We start from the raw sequence: 23,531 nt of genomic DNA, 5'->3' as shown, positions 1-23,531 counted from the left end.
GCACAGTACAAGTGGCAACTCACAAGTCAGAATCTGCCCATTTCATGCTAGAACTAAGAGGGCTTTATCAGACTAACAATGCTTGGGGCCTCAGGTGACTCAGAGATCTTCTATTAACCCTGTCTCAACGTTTGGATTTATCGTGGGTGGTTTTCCTTCTTCCTTTTAAAGTTTTTGGAGACATTTCCCTCAACACAATGAAGACAGACATAAATTTCAGGATTCTAAGAGGAGAATAGGGTTTTCTTTCTATCATATCAGGGCAGCTCAGTGCCAATAATAGTTTAATAGTTCCTACTGAAGTGAAAGCAGGGAGGCAGTTTGCAATATGCATTGTCCATCTAAGTCCCAGTAAGATGGCATTAAATACTGGGTGTAGGGAAAGACACAGAGAAAATGTGGTATGAAGTGTTGAGCTTCATAATCTTATTATTGTTAACTGTGTTACCTATTCTTATTAACCATAATTGTCAGAAGTTAATCAGATCCAGTAAAGAATTTAGGCCAAGAGGCATTAAATGTTTTATTCAGGGCATGTTACTCAAATTCTGGCAAAGAGTAATCAATGACACTAGGCTTTTACTTCAGTCTATCTTTAACATGCCCCAGGGAATCAGCTGGAATCAAGGAAATCTTTAAACTTGGGCAGAATCAAATGACAAAGACATGGTTTCATCTAAAATAACATTTAGGCTGTTGAACTGAATGTTGCAGCTGCCAAAATTCCAGATCGAAAGAATTGTCCTATGTGAGAAAAACTGAACCATTTTGTGGTTTACAGTTTCATTCATTTTGGGTTGGTTAGCCTGACTAGTACCACCTGGGAAAACTAACACAATGGAATCAGGGAATAATCCTTCAACCTCATCTAACCCCATTAACTTTTCACATTTTTTCCCCCTCAAAATCTGTTTTTCATCCCATCTTTTTCATCCCTCAAGCCCAGCTCACATCTATAGTTACTTGAAGAGTAAAAACCTGTGTATTAGCCTACCAAGCTCCTCTGTCCATGGAATTCTCCAGGCAAGAATAGTGGAATGGATTGCCATGTCCTTTTCCAGAGGATTACATAGTACACAAATATAATTTTGATGATTCCATTAACTTCATGCATTTTGAGTTTTCAAAGTCTTCTGGATTATCAAAGGTGTTTTCCTTAGACCAATCTCAGAAATGAACTGCAGCAGATAAGTTTCTAAATGTCATCTTTCTAGGGATTTTCCCTAAATGAAGCTAAAGGAATTAGGTTAATAGGAGATGTTGTGAATATAGGTGTTTGCATGGAAGAAGATCCAGTACTCCAGAAAACCACAGATACTAAATTCTTTCTCTAAAGGGGCCCAGCTTTCTTCCCACTACGGGCTTGTGTCTCCATTCTGCTAGTGCTGGCCATCTAGTAACTGCTCAGCAAATGTTTATTGAGCAAATTAATGAGCACTAATTTAAAGATAATTAAACAATTATCAGGTAATGAATGATTTGTAAATTAGCAATTTGTAATAAATTACAAATTATTTTGTTAATCAGTGAATAATTAAACTTCAATAGAGAGAACAATAAAATATTCAGGAAGTAAATAAACTGCTAGAATAAAAAAGGAAGATTCCTCTAACAATTAAAGGTCCAAACTAAAGAATATTTGCAACAGAAAATAAATATTATTTTCAAACACTGTTAAGATATAAATGAGCCCTGAAACAAAATTAGATAAATTAGTGAGTAGTGCAATTCACCATGCCATTTTGCATAATAACCTGTTATTAATGAAGATTTCTTAAATATTCAACTGCTAAACACCCGATTTAGAATCTTATGGTTAACACACACTTGAGAGGTTTTCTGTTTAAACTCCACTGTTTTGCAGATGAAGAATTGGAGCCCCATTTCAGTGTATGACCGACCTGAGTTTACTTGGCTAGCACATAGCTGTCTTTCTTTTGGGTCAGTTTTCTCTTCTATCTCTTCTGCCTGCCATTAACTCAATCTTTATTTCTTCACTGCCTACCATGTGCCATTTTGATGGACGGGGTCAGTCTTGTGAATTAAGAGGTAGTGGCTTCCCAATAAATGAGAGTATAATTGTAATTGTTATCCTTTTAAACTATGACGTCTCAAAGATAGGAGCTATAGCATCCATTATCTTCTGAACAGAACCTGGTTTTTCCCTTAGTGGTTCATACAATAATCATTTCTATTGATACTGCTTCCAAGCAGAGAGTAGAATTCATTTCCCAGTCTTCCTTTTTTAATGTACTAAGAAAATCTAACTGAAATGTGCATAGCCAGAGGTGATAAAGAGGGAAAGACACAGACTACAAAAACTTGCAAAAGCAAGCCAGCTAATTTCTTAAATAAAAAGCAGAAAAAAATGACAAGTAGAGTTTTCCAATCAGGAAGCAGGTTTTGCCAATGTGTGATCAGTAGAACATACATTTTTTCCCCATAGTTTCAAGTCCATCTGTCCCTGACATTTTACTAATTATCTCAGAATAGTTTCAGTGTAATTTCCCTTTCTCTACTAGTTCTAGTTAAAGGTAACAATATCTTTTGGTGAATAATACCTTTGGTATTAAAAGATCTTTAACAGCTATGCTTGGGCTACACAGATTAGAGCTCTCGATCTGCTAATAGTTTGCATGCTCTATAGCATATAATAGCATAGAATGTTCTATAATAGCCAAATATGACCCTACACAGGATTTACTTAACAAGGGCAAAATGAGGGGATTAGAAGGCAATGGCACCCCACTCCAGTACTCTTGCCTGGAAAATCCCATGGACGGCGGAGCCTGATAGGCTGCAGTCCCTGGGGTTGCTGAGAGTTGGACACGACTCAGTGACTTCACTTTCACTTTTCACTTTCATGCATTGGAGAAGGAAATGGCAACCCACTCCAGTGCTCTTGCCTGGAGAATCCCAGGGACGGCGGAGCCTGGTGGGCTGCCGTCTATGGGGTCGCACAGAGTAGGACACGACTGAAGCGACTTAGCAGCAGCAGCAGCAGGAAGGTGAAATTAACTTGGACTGGAGCAAAAAAATGTAGTCTTTGGTGTCAGAGTTGAGCACTGCCATCTACTGGCTATGTGGTCTGGGTCATTTTTCTTTTCTTAGTTTTATATTCCTCGTCTGAAAAGAGATTCCCATTAATACTGTATCAACAGGGTTCTGAGGTTAGATGATATGTATGAAATATCCCTTTATAAATTGTAAGTGTGATATGAATAACAGTGGGAAATTTCTTATGAGTAACAAAATCTACACTATTTTGGGGACATCCTCAGAATAGTTAGCTGAACACATTTAAGTCCCAGCTTAGAGAAACAAATAGCCTGCCCTTTATATTCTACTGGGCACTTTCTGTCTGTATCCACCCAGCTGTAACTGCATTCTTTCCTCTGTACTCTACGTTTGTTGAGACTAATCTTTTACCTAAACTTAGTAGGGGGCCTCCCTGGTGGCTCAGAAGGTCAAGAATCTGCCTGCAATGCAGGAGACCCAGGATTGATCCATGGGTTGGGAAGACTCCCTGGAGAAGGGAAAGGCTACCCCCTCCAGTATTCTTGCCTGGAGAATTTCACGGACAGAGGAGCCTGGTGGACTACAGTCCATGGGATCACAAAGAGTTAGACACGACGGAGTGACTAACACTTTTACTTTAAACTTAGTGGGGGCATATTTTGCAAAACCAGAAGTACCTACATCTTGTCCTCCTTTTTCTCTGTGCTCATCTGATCTTCACTGTGAATTTACCACCCTATGGCAGGTTGGAGTTAAGATCCTTCCAAAATGACACCAGCTGTCTCTTCTAGAAATGCTCAGCATCCCCTGAAAGATTTATAAAGGCGGTCACGGTGGCAACATGCAACCTTCTGAAACTCTCATGGTGTATATTTTCCCTGGGAGGAACTGTAATGCCCTCCTGCCTCGTGTTACCTTCTGGGAACCAACCACTGGGGGAAGGACACTGAAAATTTAATGAATTTAAGAAAAGCTGTAAGCTACCCCTTTGGAGCAGCCCTGAGGAAGAAGGAAACTGACAGAAAGAAAAACATTCAAAGAAATTACGCTGTCCTCAAGGGTGATTTCTATAGAGGACAATAACAGCAATTTGGAGATGGAGTATTTTTCTGCTTCCTGTTTACCTCTGGAGCTGATTTCACTTACTGTGCTGGCAACAACCAGGGCTATGATGAAGGAATCTGATTGACTGGATCAGAGGTACCAATGCTAGTGAAAGAAAATGTGACTCCCAACTGCACAACCGAGAGCTACTGACATGGAGATTAACGGCCTTGGGAATGTAGTGTTTTGCAGGCACCTCTGTGAATGTTGGCTGAGCAGGTAAAGAATCTGCCTGCAATGCAGGAGGCACAAGTTCAATCCCTGGGTCTGGAAGATCCCCTGGAGGAGGAAATGGCAGTATTCACTCCAGTATTCTTGCCTGAAAAATCCCATGGACAGAGGAGCCTAGCGGGCTACCATCCATGGGGTCACAGAGTTGGACATGACGGAGCGACAGAGTCAACATCAAGTCATCATCAACTTCTGTGTGAGTATGAGAAAGGAGAATTCAGAATACAACTAAGAATATACGTCAGGCAGAGAGAGAGAAGGGAGGATGAGGTGCTGAAGGAGAAGTGTATGAGAACAATTTATCTGGAAAGTGGAGACACGCACAACATCCAGAGAATGACCACTAACAGCCGAAGAAAATATTCTGCATTCAACAGCTGACATAGAACTGCACTTGCTATATATTTTTAAGTGGAAAACAGAAAATTATTCCACTCTCTAAGGTATAAGGCCATTTCTTATAAATGTGTATGCAGAAACAACAATCTGAAAGGATACACATCAAAATGTACCAGTGATTATTTCTGGATGTTGGAATTAAAGCAGTATTTCACTGAGTTGGTCAAAAAATTGGCTCCGGTTTTTCCATACGATGTTATGGAAGAACTCTAATGAACATTTTGGTGAATCTAATATATACTTTCCTTTTTGTGTACACATTTTTTAAGTTTTCTATATTGTATATACACAAAAAGGAAAAAGGTAATACATGTTTTTTTAAAACTATGACTTCTACATTTCTTTTATAACCATCACTAAGAAAACATATTTGAGCAGAGGAAGGAAGAGGTTAGAATAGGGGTCTGCTGGTTACAGCCTATGTAAATAAAGTTTTATTGGAACACAGTCACCTCATTCATTTACATGCTGCACAGACAGAGTTCAGTACTTGTGAGAAGACCATATAGCCTGAAAAACCAAATGGCCCTACCTGGCCCTTCACAAAAAAAGTTTTCTGACTCCTGGGTCCAAAGAGTTCTTTCCTTGATATTGTATTATCCATTGCATCCTATTAGTAGGTGAGCTTGAGAGAGTTGGAACCTCCCTGTCCATTTTGCCCATATATAAAGAGAAGGATAACTCTCTTTATAATCATTAATGCATAAAAAGTATTTAACACTGTCCCCTGCGTATTAGAATATTCTCAAAAGCATTACCTATTATTGACTACTTCCTTTATAGCAGATACATCATTCCATTATTATGAGAAACCTAATACAATTGCCAATTTTGTTGGTCAAAACTGCTCCATATTGGCAATTCCAGTCACCCACTTTCTCATTTCTTTTAATTATAATCTCTGATATAGTATCAATGTCATTAAGGTAGTATGGGGTTTGCTAATTTGCCATAAAGGGCTGGGATTCAATCTGGCACTATTGCACCCAAGTCCAGACACGCAGATGACAGAATCCAAAACACTCTATTTGTATTATGCCTTGTTATTTGGGCAACACAGGCAAACCAGCACTAAACATCGCTATGGTGTGACAGATTCTGCATTCCTGCCCTGCTGCCCTAAACAGAAGCTTTTCAGACAAAGGACATTCTTTCCACCCTACAAGATAACACCTGTCTCTTGCATTTCAGTGGGCCCAGCAAGCTTCCACGACATGGTGACAACCAGTCTTGGCACTGAGCAGAAAGCCAGACACAGCCTGCCAAAATATCCTTGGGAAGACCTGTCTGAAGGAAATATGGAACTCCGAATTCTGCAAAATGTTGAGAGTCTGTCATTCAAGTACACTTAAAGATGGCATTTGGGGGCTTGGTACACATTTTGAATAGGAGTTCTTTAAAAAAGTAAAGTGGGGCTTCTCTAAGAATGAGATGGGAAGAGAGACTTGATTATCCATGGAATGTAATTATAAGACATTGCAGATAGGAAAGGATAGGATAAGCTTCATGAAAAGGAGGCAAATCAGGAAACTGAAGGACTAATCAAAGTATTCTTATCAACAGAAATGAAGAACAGCTTTAAGTTCAGGGCTCAGCCTATCAAAGGAAGAATAAACTCAATTTAATCCAATCAACACTTATTAAATTCCTATTTTATGTCAGGCACTGGGTTAACACAGCTAGAGATGGTAAGATAAATCAGATGTTCTTTCTACCCTAGGGGAGTTTCTGGGCTGATGGAAAGGAGATAAACATGTAACCAAATGATAAGTCTTATAATATTAACAGTAATAGCTGCCATTCGCTGTTTAAAAAAAAGAAGTAAAGAAAATACAGGATGGAAAAATTAATTCTGCTTGGTCCAGGGAAGGAAGGGAAGAGAGGAAAAATCTGAATTAGGTCTTGAAAATTACTAAAAGCTCACTAGATAAATATATTGCAACAAGAATTAGTGTGGTCTACCGCAGTTGTAGAATCGGTGGACACAAGGAATGACTCAAATGAAATCGAGGAATATTTATGCCAAGCTTAAGAGTTTGGATATTATCCAGTAGCTTTTGTTTATACACATATATAATACATGGGTTGGTTAGTTCACTTCAGTTGTGTCTGACTTTTTGAGACCCCCTGGACTGTAGACCACCAGCCTCTTTTGTCCATGGGATTCTCCAGGCAAGAATACTGGAGCGGGTTGCCGTGCCATTCTCCAGGGGATCTTCCCAACCCAGGGATCAAACCCGCATCTCTTATGTCTCCTGCATTGGCAGGCGGGTTCTTTACCATTAGTGCCACCTGGGAAGCGCACACATCTACATCTACACACACACACACATCTACAAATACATGCATACATGCACAAACATATATATACATGCGTGCATGCTCAGCCATGTCTGACTAGTTGCAACTCCATGGACCTCAGCCCACCAGGCTCCTCTGTCCGTGGATTTTTTTCTAGGCAACAATACTAGAGTAGGTTGCTGTTTCCTTCTCCAGGGGATCTTCCTGACCCAGGGATGGAACTCACATATCCTGCATTGGTAGGCGGATTCTTTACAACTGTGCCACCTGGGAAGCTTGCGTCTACATACACACACACACACACACACACACACACACACACACACACACACATATACACACACACACATACACAGGGAGTGTGTATGCAATGTCAATGCAGAAGTGACCTGGTCCAGTCTGGTATGAAATGACAAAAGATGGTTTCCCAGAGAGCCATAAAGTTGGATCATAGGAGACTGCTTAGGAGGAAGACAGAAATCCTACACCACAGAGATGGGAGTAAGAATAGCAAAGAGGGGGTGTAGATAGGATACAGCATGTTTTCAAATTGAAAGTGGAGGCAGAAATCTGAAGACCAAGAAGGAAGGGAAAAACAGATGAATAAGATTCTCCTCTGGGGAGGAGAAAGGGCATGTGGGCAGAAAGAAGAGCATGGTTAGGGTACAGGCCTTGGGATTTTTTTTTCCCCTTAGAGACATAAGGGAAACAGTTATGGAGGGGTAAAAATGCAGATAATATTGCAGGGAGGGATATTGAGACAATTCATCACTACTGATCTCTATGCTACTAAGAGAAATAGTGGGGATGAGGGCTTTGTGGAAAGGGAGTTAGGTATGACACCACCTCTGGCAACCAGAAAGGGAAAAAGCTAGAGATTGGTGAAAGACTTATCCAACAGCTTCAGAATCCACCTGGGCCAACAAGTCATACCTCGGTGATGTCACTCATCTCTGCATTTGATTTTTTTCCAGGAGTGCTTTGAGCTTATCATTTCACTTATCATTAAAGATGCTATACCACTGACGGGTGTTGAATGACACTTCAGAGGAAAATCTAATTTCCCTAACCTGACACTCAAGCCTTCTCTAGTGCAGCTCTCAATCTACTCCTCTGATCTATCTACACCTCCACCATTTTTCTCCTCAGAATTCAGAAATCCAAATGTTTGCAGGCTCAGGCAGGTTTAACACAAGTGTTAAAAGGCATGATCTGAGGCAATAGGGAGTAGTGAGGTTTGTGGCTCAAAAGTTGTCATATTTTCTTTTCAAATTCTATCAGGATAAAACCAAATATACACAGTTTGACGTTTCAGGGACTTTCTCTTCTAAAATTTCATACAAATGAGCTCAGTCTCCTCCAAGTAGAGTTTCTAATAAACCACAAATAAGAGTTCCTTCTCAAATTCTCTTTGGTACTAATTCCTAAGTTTATTTTCTGTATCACTCACTTATACTTGTATGGTGCTATCTTTATAGCATAGAGGTCAAAACATGAGCTTTGGATTCATATGGCCCTGGCTTTAAACCTTGACTTTGCCACTTTGAAGCTTGCATGACATAAGATACCAAGTTTTCCAAGTCTCATTTTTTCTCATTTGTAAATCAGGAATAACAATACCTTATGGGGTTATCATGAAGATAAAATACATGCAAAATACTTACTAGAGTGCCTGGCATGCAAACACCCAAATATTTTTAATAATGAATGGTTGTCCCCAACACAGTAATTTTCTTAATTATCAAGAATCAAATTTTCTAAACTCTTTACTCTCTGAGTTACTAGAGAAATGTACTGAGAGGATTTGATGCTAAGTATTCAATTGGGAGATAAGTTGATATTTATTTTAAAATGTATGGGGTGAAGTAAAATTTTGGTAGACTGGGAAATTGAAGCTGATAGTTTTTAGGGCCATAATTATACAGTGAAAACAAGAAGTATACACACACATATATTATATACAATATACACACACATATGGGGCTTCCCTGGTAGCTCGGACAGTAAAGAATCTGCCTACAATGCAGGAGATCCAGGTTTGATACCTGAGTAAGGAAGATACCCTGGAGAAGGGAATGGCTACCTACTCTAGTATTCTTGCTGGAGAATCCTATGGACAGAGGAGCTTGGAGGGCAACAGTCCATGGGGCCACCAAGAGTTGGACACGACTAAGCAACTAATACTTTCACTTAACACACACACACATGTATTTCATCATTCTCTACCATTTGCAAAGTAATTTCTATACTCTCCTTTGCATCTTACAAACCTTTGTATGGAGTTCATTCAGCTACATATCTACAACAACAATAGCAATAATAACTAACACCAACTTTGTAAAGTCAGAGAGGTTAAACAGACTTGGCCAAGGCAACTCAACAGTGGAGGGGACTCCTTGTTTTCTCTAATCTTTCATAACTTTCCAAGATCTGAAGGTTGTCAGGAGCATTAAACCCTTAACAGCTACATCACCCTAAAGTAACTATGGGAATTGGAAATTATACCTAATGAAACTCTGCAAGAGGAACACCAGAGTGCCAATACGAATGGTCTAGAATGATGCTGGCCAAGACCTCTTGAGGACAATCACATTTCGTCTAAACATTTCCATAAGCTTTTAAAAATTAATAGAATCAGTCCCGCATGTGGGCTTCAGTTTCTCTCCATTAATAATGTACAGGATCATGCTTATCACTGTAAACAATGCCATCTGAAGGAGGAGAGTCATTGGTCCACTTAGCAGATGGCCTCTAAAAGAGCATAATTTCCAATCCCCCAATAGCGTGCAGCGACAGAGGCTTGGCCCATAAAACTGGGCTCCATGCAGATGGGAAATCTGACTTGACAAGAAGGGAGTACACATATATGAATTTTCAAACAAGGATTGGGAGCAAAACCAAGGGGAGGGGATCTCCAATTTTGCAATCTGACTTCAGCATGTTCCCAAAACACACAAAGTAAAAAGGAAAACAAGACAGCATAATTAATAAAACCATCAGGAAAAAAGGAATCAAATGGATACAGAAGCTGAAAAGCAAACAGGGACTTCTCAGGACAGATTAAGTACTTCATCAACTTAATTTCTCTGACAGGGTAAAAAGCTCAGTGTTCAAAGTAAGGGGCAATGGAAGTTAGACCTTGGATCACAGTTGATTTAGTATAATGTAGTGACATTCTTATAGGGAACTGGAAAGGTGGAATAAAGAAAAGAAAGAGAAGGAAAAGCTGGATCTGGTGGAAAGAGTTAAGAACTATGAGATTGAGTTGGTGGCTATAAAACCTTCACTCTACTCCTGGAACTGGAAGTGGAAAAACATGCTCACTGAAAGGGAGTCTTGTCCGTTTCAGGTCCCCACTCTGATTATTTCTAAGTGAGGCAACCTGCTAGACTCTCCCTAAGAATGGGTCTCCTGTTCTTCCACAGTGATGTGACCTAGCTTGTAACATTTCTTGGTAATCTAAAAATCTGTGTGCCCTTGCACAGATCGGCTTAGCTCTGGGCTTCTGTTTACACAGGTGAATAGGAGGATGGAGGAGGAGTCTTCTAGTCTGATAACATGGAACTGACGGTATCCTACTTTTCTAGTGGTAAGCATGAAATGCTTCTCACTCACTAAACATGGGCCAATAATGAGAAGGATGGCAGGTAACATTTACTGAGCTCTTACCCCATGCCAGGCACTGTTGTAAGTATGTTTTCACTCCTCTCATCTCCCAACAAGCCTGTGTGGGAGATCCTGCTGATGTTCAGGGCTCAGTTTGAGTCACCCACTGAAGTCTGCGGCTCACTTCCTCACCTGTAACAGCTTGCAAGATAGAGAGCTACTAACTTGCCAGTTATAGGTGCCTGACAGGCAGACAGTTCTCAGCAGAGCCCCTTGCACATAGAAAACCTCCAAAAAGCAGTAGACAGTATTTAAGATGTCAGGAGTTTTCTTTTAAAAAAAATTTTTAACACCAAAAACATTTTATATTGGGGTATAGCCAATTAACGATGTGGTAGTCACAGGTGAACAGCAAAGGGACTCAGCCATACATATACATGTATCCATTCTCCCCCAAACTCTCCTCCCATCCAGGCTGGTACATAACACTGAGCAGAGTTCCATGTGCTATACAATAGGTCTTTGTTGGTTATCCATTTTAAATATAGCAGTCTGCACATGACCTTCCCAAAGTCCCTAAATACACCTCCCTGCCCCCACAACCATTAATTCACTGAGTCTGTGAGTTTCTTTCTGTTTTGTAAGTTCATTTGTGTAATTTCTTTTTAGAGTCCACATGTAAGGGGCGTCATATGATTTTTTTCCATCTCTGTCTGACTTAACAATGGGTTTTCTGAAGCAGAATTACTGCTTTAGTAAGAAGATTCCTCCTGGCTGGCACCAGCATGTCTCAGGTCTCGGAAGCCTTTGGTGTAGGTCTGTTATCTGGTGCTGGCTGGGAAGAGGGTATCTTGTGAGTAAGAAGGGCACTGGTGTAAGGATTTAAAACACTAGTTCCTGACTCCAGCTCCCCATTTCCTGGACGTGGGACCTAGGCAAGCCTTCTCCTTGAGTCTGTTTCTGAAACTATGAAACCTATAAAGATGGTAAGGGGAAGGGGAAGGTCATCCAAGAGAGAACCAGTAGCAATAACAACTCTCCCACCTGTGAGAGGAGTCTGGATTATAATAATTCCACAGAGGGCAGTCAGTAGATGAAACAAGAGCAGCAGTATACAGGGACTATTTAAGTTTATGCTGCTGTTTTTTTTTTTTTTTTAAGAATATTCCTTCTGTTCTCTTTCTGATCTGTGAAACAACAAATACCTCATTTGGTGACAACTTCTACTCTTATCCTGCCAAACACCATCTCTGATATTAAACAAATGATGTATTTAGAATATCAAAAAACGTCCCCCAAGAGCAATAGTTTCTTTAAGCTAGCTTACAAAGCAGTGCTGATCTGTGATGAAAGTGGGAGAAATAAAAAACAATGTATGTTTTTCTTAAAATAAAATGTACTTCATTTTTATCTAAACCATGAGGTTTTTGTTGCTGTAGTTAAACTTCCTTTGGTTTATAAAATGGTGGTGAGAGTAGTTTTTAATTGAAAAAAATTATGGAAAGCTATGACAAACCTAGACAGCATCTTAAAAAGCAGAGACATCACTTTGCCTACAAAGGTCCATATAGTCAAAGCTATGGTTTTTCCAGTAGGCATGTATGGATGTGAGAGTTAGACCATAAAGAAGGCTAAGCACCAAAGAATTAATGCTTTCAAGTTCTGGTGTTGGAGAAGACGCTTGAGAATCCCCCAGACAGGAAGGAGATCAAACCAGTCAATACTAAAGGAAGTAAACTCTGAATATTCTGGGCTTCTGTTCTGGATGCTGAAGGTCCAATACTTTGGCCACTTGATGTGAAGAGCCAGGTGGCTCTTCTCATTGGAAAAGATACTGATGTTGGGAAAGACTGAAGGCAAAAGGAGAAGGGGATGGAAGAGAATGAGATGGTCAGATAGCATCACTGACCCAATGGACATGGATTTGAGCAAACTCTGGGAGATAGTAAAGGAAAGGGAAGCCTCTCACACTGTAGTCCCTGGGGTTGCAAAGAGTCAGACACAACTTAGCAACTGAACAACAAATTAATGAGTAAAATATAAAAGTACCAACTATCTGCTATTGCAACAAATACTTTGTGAAATTTAACTCATCTGTGAAATACAAGCATCTTGGACACACAGATGTAGATTCAATAAGAATCTCTATTTCTTCATCAGCAGTGTAATCTCCCAACAACTGGTAAAACTATACCTTTCTATATAAGAATGTCCTGATATCTGATTATTCTTCCAGTGAAAAATGCATAGAGTGGATTTGCAAACTCAATCTCATTACATATAACTATATATTATTATTATAGACCAATGAATATAAAACCATATCTACCTTTAACATAAATGATCCTATAACCAGTATGTAATAATACAGGATGACATTCCATTTTTTCCTTTTAAAAACAGTATGTCCATTTTAGAAAAGCTGGAAAACACACAAGCTTTTAAAAACTTTGAGATTTAACTTATTTACGATACATTTCACATACTTGAGGTGCCAAATAGATAACTCTGACAAATATACAGAGCATTTTCAACAGCACAGAAAGTTTCTTTGCTCCTTTTTATAATCAGTCTCCCCTCTGGCATCCTCCTGGCCAGAAGTAACCACTGACTTCACTCCATCACTGTAGTTCATTTTGTTGTTTTAAAGTCTCATATGATTGGAATCACACTGTATCTGTCCTTTTCTTTCTAATGTCTTTCACTGAGTACAACGTGAGATTCATACATGTTGTCATAGGTATCAGTAGGTGGTTCCTTTGCATGATTCTGTATTATTTCTGGTGTGAATATATCAAAATCTGTTTATTCAGCTTACTCTTGAAGACTTAAGTCTTAGTTAAAATTTTTGTCTGAGTAATGCTGTTTTGAATATGAACAGACTGGAATTTTTATGAACATATGTTTCCAATTCTCTTGAGTAAATATCTCTGAGTAGAACGGCAGGATCATCTAATAAGTATATGATTAACCATCTAAGAAATTCAGCTTTTGCATCAGGTGGCACCGTATTTACTCACAGCAGTGTACAAGAGACCCAGTTGTTTCATATCTTCAGCAACACTTGGTATTGCCAGTCCTTCGGATTTTAGCCATTCTACTGGGATTAAAGTGATATCTCACTGGGTTCTACTTCCATCTTCCTAATAACACTGCTGAGCATATTTTCACATGCCTATTGGCCATTCTTTTACTCTCCTTGGGAAGGATCCAGTTTTTTTGACCTTTATTATTGGTTCATCTCTGTTCCAGCTAAGCAGTCTTTGGGGGCCTGTAGCTTTAGCATGTGCCTTTCTCTCTAAATTATAGGATGGAGATCTCACCTGTGACATCAGCCTTTTGGGTCCAAAAATACCCCTGCTGGTTTTCAGTTTTTCCAGCGTTTTGTTTTGTTTTTTTTTGGTTGCACTATATGACTTGTGAAATGCTAGTTCCCCAAGCAGAGATTGAACTTGGATGCTTGGCAGCGAGAGCTCACTGTCCTAACCACTACACCACCAGGGAACTCTCTGTGTCCAGCTTCTCTTGTGGTAAGGATCAGACTGATGACATCCAAGTTCTTTACATATCAAAACTGATATTTATGCATCTCATGAGATTATCATATGACTTCATTTACACTTAATATGCTTGATATGATGAAAAACACGGATTTTAAAAAACAGAATCAACCTCACACTCCTATACACACATGACCATGATATACTATCCTTTCTGTCTACTGTGAAGTTCAACCTGCTTCTATTTTCTCAAGGTTTGTATGTTTATATTCATGAAGGATATTGGTCTATACCATACCATTCTTGTAATATCTTTGTCAGATTTTGGTATCAGGATTAATCTGGTCAAATAAAATCAGTTTGGAAGTACGCCCCCTTTTCTCTATTTTCTGAAAGAATTTGTGAAGGTTTGGTTGTTAATTCTTGACTGTCTTAATTCACTGGAAAAAGACTTCTGTGCTTGAAGCTTTCTCTATGGGAAGTTCTAATTAAAAGTTTAACTTATAAAGAGATCTGGGGCTATTTAAATTTTCTAGTTTTCTTGAGTCAGATTTGTTATAGTTTTTAAGAAATTAGTTCTTTTCATCTACATTGTTAAGGATATGGGCACAAACCTGTTCATAATATTTTCTGCTCTTTTAATCATGTAGAAGGTTTAGTGGTATCTCAAACTGTCACTTGATTCTATCTCCTCACCCCCGCCCTTGTTCACTCTATCTAGACATTTATCAATTTTTGTTGAAAACAATCATCTTTACCTTTGTTAATTTTCTCTATTGTGTGTATGTTTCCTGTCTTACTGACTTTAGCTCTGAGATTAGTATTCTTCCTAACTTCTTAAGATAAAATTTTAATTCACTGACTTCAAGTCTTTCTTTTCTAATACAGGCATTTCATGCAATAATTTCTTGCTAAGTTCTATTGAGGCTGTACCACAAAAACATTAGAAATATTAATCTTTCTATTGAGTTGGCCAAAAAGTTCATTTGGGTTTTTCCATAACATCTTACAGAAAAACTCAAATGAACATTTTGGCCAACCTGATACTATCATTTAGTTCAAAATATTTTCTATTTTCTTTTGTGATCCCCCCCCTCCCCTTTTCCCACGTGGTTACATGGTTGTGCATTAAGTTTCTAAATGTTTACTTCTTAATTATTTTGGTACTGATTTCTAACTTAATTCGGTTTTGGTCAGATAATGCACCCTGTGCCACTACAGTTTAATAAACTTAATTTACATTTCACTTTAAATTAATGAATTTAAATTTCACTTTAAATTATAAAAATGAAAATTTACAAAATTGACTGAGACTGATTTGCGCCCAGACATATAGTCCATCATGGTGAATAAGTCTCTTGAACTGCAAGGGTGTAACATTCTAAAGTTATTGGGTATAGTATTCTGCCTTGCATGCAGTAGTGGTCATAGAAATCTTATAAAACAAGTGAATTTACTATGATGTAACAAATAAATGAAATGAGTATTAATAGAAATGGACTGGTCAAGGGGCTAGAATGAAACTACAGTTGACCCCTGAACAATGAGGGTGGTTAATCTACCTGTAATATACATATACACACACACACACACACACACACACACACACATATATATATACATATATACAGTCAGCCCTTTGCATGTATTGTTTCCCTGCATCCGAGGATTCAATGGACAATGGTACTGTTGCCACTGAAAAATATCTGCATGTAAGTTGACCTGTACAGTTCAAACCCACTTTGTTCAAGGGTCAACTGTATTTTGAGAGAAAGGAAGTCATCAGTGTAGCTAAAGATGAGAGGATGACTACAACTGAGAAAGCAGATGTCCAGAGGTCACAAGGAGGGGTCTCAGGAAAGTAGAGTCAGAGAAGGTTGTAGAAGGGAACAGGAACCTGCTTTCTGTAACAAGAGGCAGAGGACAGATGGGATAGAGGGTAAACAGTTTTAGGGAAGTTCCATTAGACAATGTGAAACTTCTCAGTATAGCAGCAACAAGACCTTTACTAGAAGAAAGGTCTTCTACTTACCTTCTTCTTTATGAAGGAAGGATGTGGGAGGAGGCATTTGGGGATGGCCACTCAATAGACCACTGTGATGAAGAAAAGGCCAGGGGAAGGAACCATGGCTCCATGAAGGCCTGGCATGACAATCTGTATTGAGGGCCTTATTCCTCAAAAGTTTCCAACCCAGGAACCTAAATGGGATCTAAGGATGGGTTTCAGCTAAACCTCTACAGAACTTACTAATAATTAAAATGTTCAAGTATCAACTCAACATTACACGTCCTATCACAGCGTTCATCCTAGGAGCTACAGGGTTACTGAACCCAGATTAGGAAGAGTAAGAAAAGCTTTTGTAGGGGTTAGTATCTGAACGGAAGCTGGAAAGGAAGCTGGAATCATCCAGAGAAAGGGGCGTGTTCTTCTGAAGACCTAAATGACATTCTCAGAAAAGCTTTATTAGGAATGAAGCTGATATTTTGATCTCCATTAATATTTTTCATTGAAAAGGGCATTTTTAAACTGACCCTATAAAACTTCAGATGACTTCTGAAGTCCCTTTCAAAATTCAGAAGTCTATTATCCTGAATCATCAAGACAATCAAACTCAGCACCCTTGGTTTAAGAATGCTGAGGAATACAGAGGTAACATTACTAAGCTTTATATCAAAGAAGAATAAGTGCTGTTATTGGAAAATTAATTTACGGGAAACTCATGCCCTGATGATGTCAAAACTTTACAATGCAGAAATAAAATGTTGCTTGAGATTCAACTAAAAAAATGTAGAGCAGTTCACACCAAAGAGAAATATAACATACAAACAGGCACAAGTAGAACACACTACCCAGAGCAAAATCTAATAAAGATGAGAAAATGTGTGGATACACATGAGGCTGTGTGGTGGTTCAACAAGCCCACATTTTACTGGGATATACGGGGCTCTACAAAGTACTGTTCTCACAGGTACAGCATGTAAAATAATCATTCCACTTCTTTAGACACTTGTTAACTGCATACCGCATTGGCCTGGATGGGTAACTAACAATAATGAAAGACTAGGAAGACTATGGCAGAAGGTTAGCAAATGCACAGAGTCTACAACCTAAAGGTCTGGGCTTCCCTTGTGGCTCAGCTGGTAAAGAATCCACCTGCAATATGGGAGATCTGGGTTTGATCCCTGGGTTGGGAAGATCCCTTGGAGAAGGGAAAGGCTACCCACTCCAGTATTCTGGCCTGGAGAATTCCATGGACTGTAGAGTCCATGGGGTCACAAATAATCGGACACAACCGAGTGACTTTCACTTTCACTTCACTTTCTTTTATTCAATAGCAGAAGAAGAACTGCCAAATTTCAGGATGCTACATCCCAGGGGAATATTCTGCAAAGGGGGATGAGGTACAAATGGGCAGTGGCTGGGGCACAAAAAGAACCAGAAATAGTCACTGATTTTGGAGGAGGCCATTGAGAAATATGACAAATCAATACTGACCATCTGTAGGAGACATTTACATAGTAAGCATTTATTTCTGCAGGCATCTAAAGGATTCCCATCACTGTTCCATGAAGCAGGTCATGTGGAAAGCTTTTACACATTTAAAACAGTTTTTACAAACACACTGTGTATTTTGGGGCACTCTGAGTGCCTCACCCATGAAAATAGGTCTTTAAAGTTGGCAAGAGGAAAGACCCCTTTACAGATGGAGGGCTTGATGCTGAAAGAAATGAGTTGCCTTTAGCGACCACCACAGGAAGAATTCTAGGCACAGCTAGAGGCTGAAATCGCCTCAAACCTGAAAAGATTGTTAACTGTGCTTAAAAGATAATCTGAAAGTTGCCTGTGAGCTTACACCTGGTCCCAGTTGAGCTTCCTCATCAGCATTCCAAGCCCTGCCTCAGAAAGCTGGGGAAAAGAATCTTGCAAGCACAGGAAAATAGACAAATTTCTTTCCTTCAAGCCTAATCTGATGATTTAAATCTATCCAGTCTAATGCCTCTCAGGTGTTCTAACCATCTTATGCCTGTTAAGAGCGCTTCTGCAGGGAGTTACTACCACTAGTAGCGTCTCTTCTGATTAAACACATCTGCCACAAAATAGCAGGTGCCTTCTGGACATAGTGAAATTCACAGAAATCCTAATAGGAAATTTGCAAAAGGTTTTGAATGCTGGTGTGTAAAAACATATTTAAGTTTTCTCAGACTTTGGAGAAACTGGACGGTGCAGTGTAGGAGAAGTTTATTTAAAATTTAATGTCTTTTAAATAAAGGCAGTCCTTTGAGCCTCTGATCCACCAGTAAAGCCCCCATGGACTGTAGCCTAGCAGGCTCCTCTGTCCATGGCATTTTCCAGACAAGAATACTGGAGTGGGTAGCCATTCCTTTCTCCCAGGGCTCTTTCCAACCCAGGTATTGAACCTGGGTCTCCTGTACTGCAGGTAGATTCTTTGGCATATGAGTTACCAGGGAAGCTTCAAACAAAGGCATCAGAAAGATATTAATAGAGTGGCTGCTGCTGCTGCTAAATCGCTTCAGTCGTGTCCGACCCTGTGCGACCCCATAGACAGCAGCCCACCAGGCTCCGCTGTCCCTGGGATTCTCCAGGCAAGAACACTGGAGTGGGTTGCCTCTTCCTTCTCCAATGCCTGAAAGTGAAAAGTGAAAGTGAAGTTGCTTAGTCGTGTCCGACTTCTAGTGACCCCATGGACTGCAGCCTACCAGGCTCCTCCGTCCACAGGATTTTCCAGGCAAGAGTCCTGGAGTGGGGTGCCATAGAGTGGAGTTGCTGGCTAAAATCAAATTTTAAAAATGAAACAATTAACAAGGTTAAAGGATAATTTTCAAAAGTGTTAAAAGCATGACCTTCCTGAAACACAAAAATCAACACATGTTTAAGATTCTGTTAAAACTGAAAAGATATTACAATGAACTCAAAGGAGAATCCAAACAGCAGACACATTTTTAGATCAGGAGTGATGTGAGTGTGTAAAGGAGTGGCAAAATTCACCTTTTCCACAGTGGACTGCGAAGTCAATTGCACCTCTGTGGGACAGAATTTATACGCCTACAACAGGAATTATTTTATACTGTTATCAGTTTCCTACAACTTACAGAGTTGTAAAACAGCTTTGTAGAATCAGAATTAGATAACCTGGAATGATGTGCTATTGAAGATGCATAGTTTTCTATGGAGGCACAATTTTTTTCCCTACACAGATCACTGCTCATTTTATTTATTGCTATATTCCCGAAACCTGGAACAGGGTAGATGCTCCATAAATACTTGCTAAACAGATAAATGTCTACTATGTATCAGGCATAAAGCTAAAGCCTTCACATGCATCATCCTCTTTAATCTTTCCAACAACCTTTTAAGATAAATATTATTCTCATATTACTAACTTGAAACTAGCTTGTGTAGCGTTGCACAGTTATTACTTGTCAGAGGTCGAGGGGTGGAGAGCAGGGGCAGAGGCAGGTGGAGGAGGAGGATTTACCTCAGGATTGTAATCAGAAAGCCTGCCTTTTTTTTTCTTCCTTATTCTTTCTTCTATTCAATACTTCCTTTAAATTTATTATTATGGTATCATGTGCCTCTAAATTAGGGGATTGTTTATGGGCTTCCCTGGTGGCTCAGAGGTTAAAGCGTCTGCCTCCAATGTGGGAGATCCAGGTTCGATCCCTGGGTCGGGAAGATCCCCTGGAGAAGGAAATGGTAAACCACTCCAGTACTCTTGCCTGGAGAATCCCATGGACAGAGAAGCCTGGTAGGCTACAGTCCATGGGGTCACAAAGAGTCGGACAGGACTGAGCGACTTCACTTTCACTTTCACTTATATATAACAGAGATATAGACATGATTCCTTGATGAGCTTGATACTGGAGATCCTGGCTTTAAGAAAGTAAATGAACAGCATTATTCAGGAGAATCTAAGCATAAGTAAGAGACATATGAACATCTTTATTGTGGTCTTGCAGACAAGAACAGAATATTCCCAGCCCAGATCCCAACCCCCATCCTTAGGTGCCGATTACAATTTTTAGGATAATAAAGATGGATGAATTCAGCAGTGTTTATGTGTATAGTTTGTTTTCACAGAAAGCAGAGCAGCACTGAGGAAGACAGCAGTGGCTAACATTTACTGTGTGATTACTATGACCGTAAAGTTCTTTCACAGCAACACTTTTGAGGCAGGTACTACCATCAGCTCCTGCTTATGGATAAAGAAAGCCGGAGTATACCAAGTCACCTTCACAGAATCACACCGCTAAGCTGCAAGTCTGGGCACTGACCTAGGACATTTAACTACTGCCCAATCCTCACTCTAAGACTCTCTACAGACTGCATCAGTTGAGGTTTTCTCTGCCGTCATGCCTTGATTTTTCACAACCCTGTTTGCCTAGGTTTACCAGAGTCTACAAGGGCACGAAGATTCCTGGAGCTTCCAGCACCACCGGTCTGGAACCTGCAGGCTGGCTGAAGTCCTGAGAGCTATCTTCTGGCCACTTGGCACCTGTGATCATTTGGGTAGTTTACATTCACCCTTGGAGAGGCAGGGTCAGCAAGCAGGGGACAAAAGTAGTCTGTCTCAAACAGGTGAATGTCAGAAAGATGTGTGCCAAACGTTAATCTGAAACCGTTCTAAGTCCCCCAGTAGTCCCCTGCTTTCTTTTCTTCCCAGAAAACAGGCTGCCCTCAGGATGAAGCAGTAGTATGGTTTTAGACACATCCAGATGAGTTTTGACATGAAGAATAGGTATGCAGGTGTCACTAAATGGTTAGTGGTTTATTATGCCATTTAATTTAATCTTCACGACTCTCTGAAACAGGTATTATTGTTATTATCTCCACTTAGGAGATGAAGAAGTGAGGTTGAATAACTTGCCTAGGTTAAAGAGTTTGCCCAAGATCCCAAGAAGGTTGGGATCTACCAATACCAGAGGTATCCATGGAGACCAAAAGCAATGACAGGTATTTGCAACACGCCACTTAGCATAAAGCCTTTGGAAGTGGTACCATTTACTCCATAATCACTGAAGCATGAGATCTTTATTTCTGAGGGGTATAATGCTCACCCTCTTCAAACCATCGTAAATGCTTACCCTTCCCTCAAGAGGATCACAGGATTCCTACTCCTAATAAAAGGTAACACTACTTTCAAATACAAAATGAAAAAGGCATTGCTATTACTATCAAACAAACATTAAGAAAGACCTTCTCTGGTGGCCCAGTCGGTAAAGAATCTGCCTGTGATGCGGGAGATCTGGGTTCGATCCCTGGGTCAGGAAGATCCTCTGGAGAAAGGCATGGTAACCCACTCCAGTATTCTTGCCTGGATAATCCCATGGACAGAGAAGCCTGGTGGGCTACAGATCTGGACTGAAATCGGGACTTGTCAACTTTATCCCCCCTGAGGCACAGTTTTGGTGCACAGAACATGTTCCTCTGTCCTTTCATTACAGAGTTTGAAAAGAGAAGGGTGGGAGGAATGGGTGAGGCCTGCAGAAGACCCCCTGACCCTGATGAGCATCCCTGTAGACCCACCAGCTTCCTCTCACCCACCCCATTCTCCAGGTGAGCGCCACGATCCTACAGGCTTTTACAGTTCATTATACTGTCACATTTCCTGCTGCCAAGTGCTTCTCGACCTCCACATACAATACTTAAAGCCCCTTGATCTAAACGGAGGCTTAATTATTGCTTTGAAGGTATTCATCTCGGGGGCAGTGAGTTAGTATTATTATACTCACTCCAGAATTTTCCCATTCAGAAATCTTTTCTACTGAAAACATCTACCTACGGATCTTGTAACCAAGCTCATTTGAAAGGCTTCCTCCCTTTCTTTTCTCAAGGACTGCAACACTTTTATTTTCTCTAGAATCCTCCCACCCCTTAACCCTGATTACCACATACATTTATATTGGACACTCAAAACCCATGGCTTCCTGTAATAATCACATTTGCTTGTTAAGTTGCAGTGGCGTGCCCAGATCTGGAACAACTTAAAGTAAACCCAGGCCAGAAAATTTCAGCAGGAAGATGCTTTTTCATTGTGAGGGTGTGGGAAAGGCCATCGAGCTGGGTAGAGGGACTGAGTTATTTCGGATACTGCATACTTTACCAGTTATGTCGTGCTGTTTGAATGACTCACTGTAGATCTGATACTGATTCGGACAATGTTTCTTCAGCCACTTGCAGACATCCTGCTGGGTCCACAGGGCCACTGGTTTTGACAGCTTCACTGTAGCCGACTACAAATAAAGAAGGAAAAAAAGGTCTGTTAACGCCAGTCCCATGCCTAGAGAGGCACTACTGTTAGAAGTGCTGTAGTGTGGTAAAGCAGGGGTCCCCAGCCTCCGGACCACAAAGCAGTGCGTCCTGTCAGATCAGCAGCAGCATTAGCTTAAAAACAAAGTGCACGATACATGTAATATGCTTGAATCATTCAGAAACCATCCCTGCCCAACCCTGGTCTGTAGGAAAATTATCTTCCATGAAATGGGTCCCTGGTATCAAAAACATTGGGGATCACTGTCAAAGCTACAGGCTGGAATCCCTGAAGATGAATATCTGACTCTTGTCCTCCTTTAATGGTCTTCATACTCCTGAAAACTAGGAAGAAAAGGTCCAGGTGGAGAAAGCCATGAAGACTACATTTATTCTCGAGTTCTGTTGGGAAAAGTCCCCAGGAAGCAGTGTTTTCTGATGACTACTCTAACAACAAGACAACTGGATTGCTAAGTAATTGATTAAATTTTGGGGGTGAAACAGCTTCCCCCAAATGGCTTCTCTGCATATTTTAAGACAGTGTCGATTTCTTACTATCCTCCAACATCTCTAGGACCTAGGATAACTGGCCCCAGCAGGTGCTAATACTTATTTTAGGAACATTATAGGATTTAGATACTTGCATACAACACATGTAAGAATTAAAGATTTTAAAATTAAAAAATAAAAACTAAAAAAAAAAAAAAAGAAGTATGCAAGTGGGCCTGGGAGCTCTGGATGTAGGGCGGTCCTGTAAAGTCTAGGAATTAATTATGCATAGTAGGTAAGGGAAAAAGTCAATTCCATCAGCATGTGGGGATGGTAATAAGATATTGGCTGTAGCAAGACTTCATGTAGAAGCCAACCAGCTGAGGTCTTTTATTGTTCACTGGATCTTTCAGGGAGGTTTATGAAACAAAACACAGAGGTGGACCAATGGCAGGTTACAAGTACATTCATTCATTAACAATCATCAATGGTGTTAGAGGCTCATCTTCCTCACAGACCCCAGGAACTTGGTTGAGGAGAGATGGAAGCTTAACCAGCTATAGCTTTTTTTTTTTTTTTTTTAATCATTCTGAATCACTATTTGCATTCTGGAT

General features: G+C 40.1%; 1 protein-coding gene across 13 annotated transcripts in view; it reads right to left on the bottom strand.

The window, feature by feature from the left end:
* SAMD12 (sterile alpha motif domain containing 12) overlaps positions 1–23,531 on the bottom strand; it is a 455,621-nt gene that overhangs the window by 237,070 nt on the left and 195,020 nt on the right. For all 13 annotated transcript variants that reach the window (XM_042254362.2, XM_042254363.2, XM_042254366.2 and 10 more), the window contains one exon: positions 22,283–22,412. In XM_042254362.2, the coding sequence (XP_042110296.1) occupies positions 22,283–22,412 (130 nt within the window). The remainder of the gene's footprint in view (positions 1–22,282; positions 22,413–23,531) is intronic.

This window comes from Ovis aries, chromosome 9, assembly GCF_016772045.2.
Source record: "Ovis aries strain OAR_USU_Benz2616 breed Rambouillet chromosome 9, ARS-UI_Ramb_v3.0, whole genome shotgun sequence".
NCBI classification, from domain to species: domain Eukaryota; kingdom Metazoa; phylum Chordata; class Mammalia; order Artiodactyla; family Bovidae; genus Ovis; species Ovis aries.
Note: the sequence above shows the minus strand (reverse complement) of the source record. Positions and strands in the feature narration are given on the sequence as shown.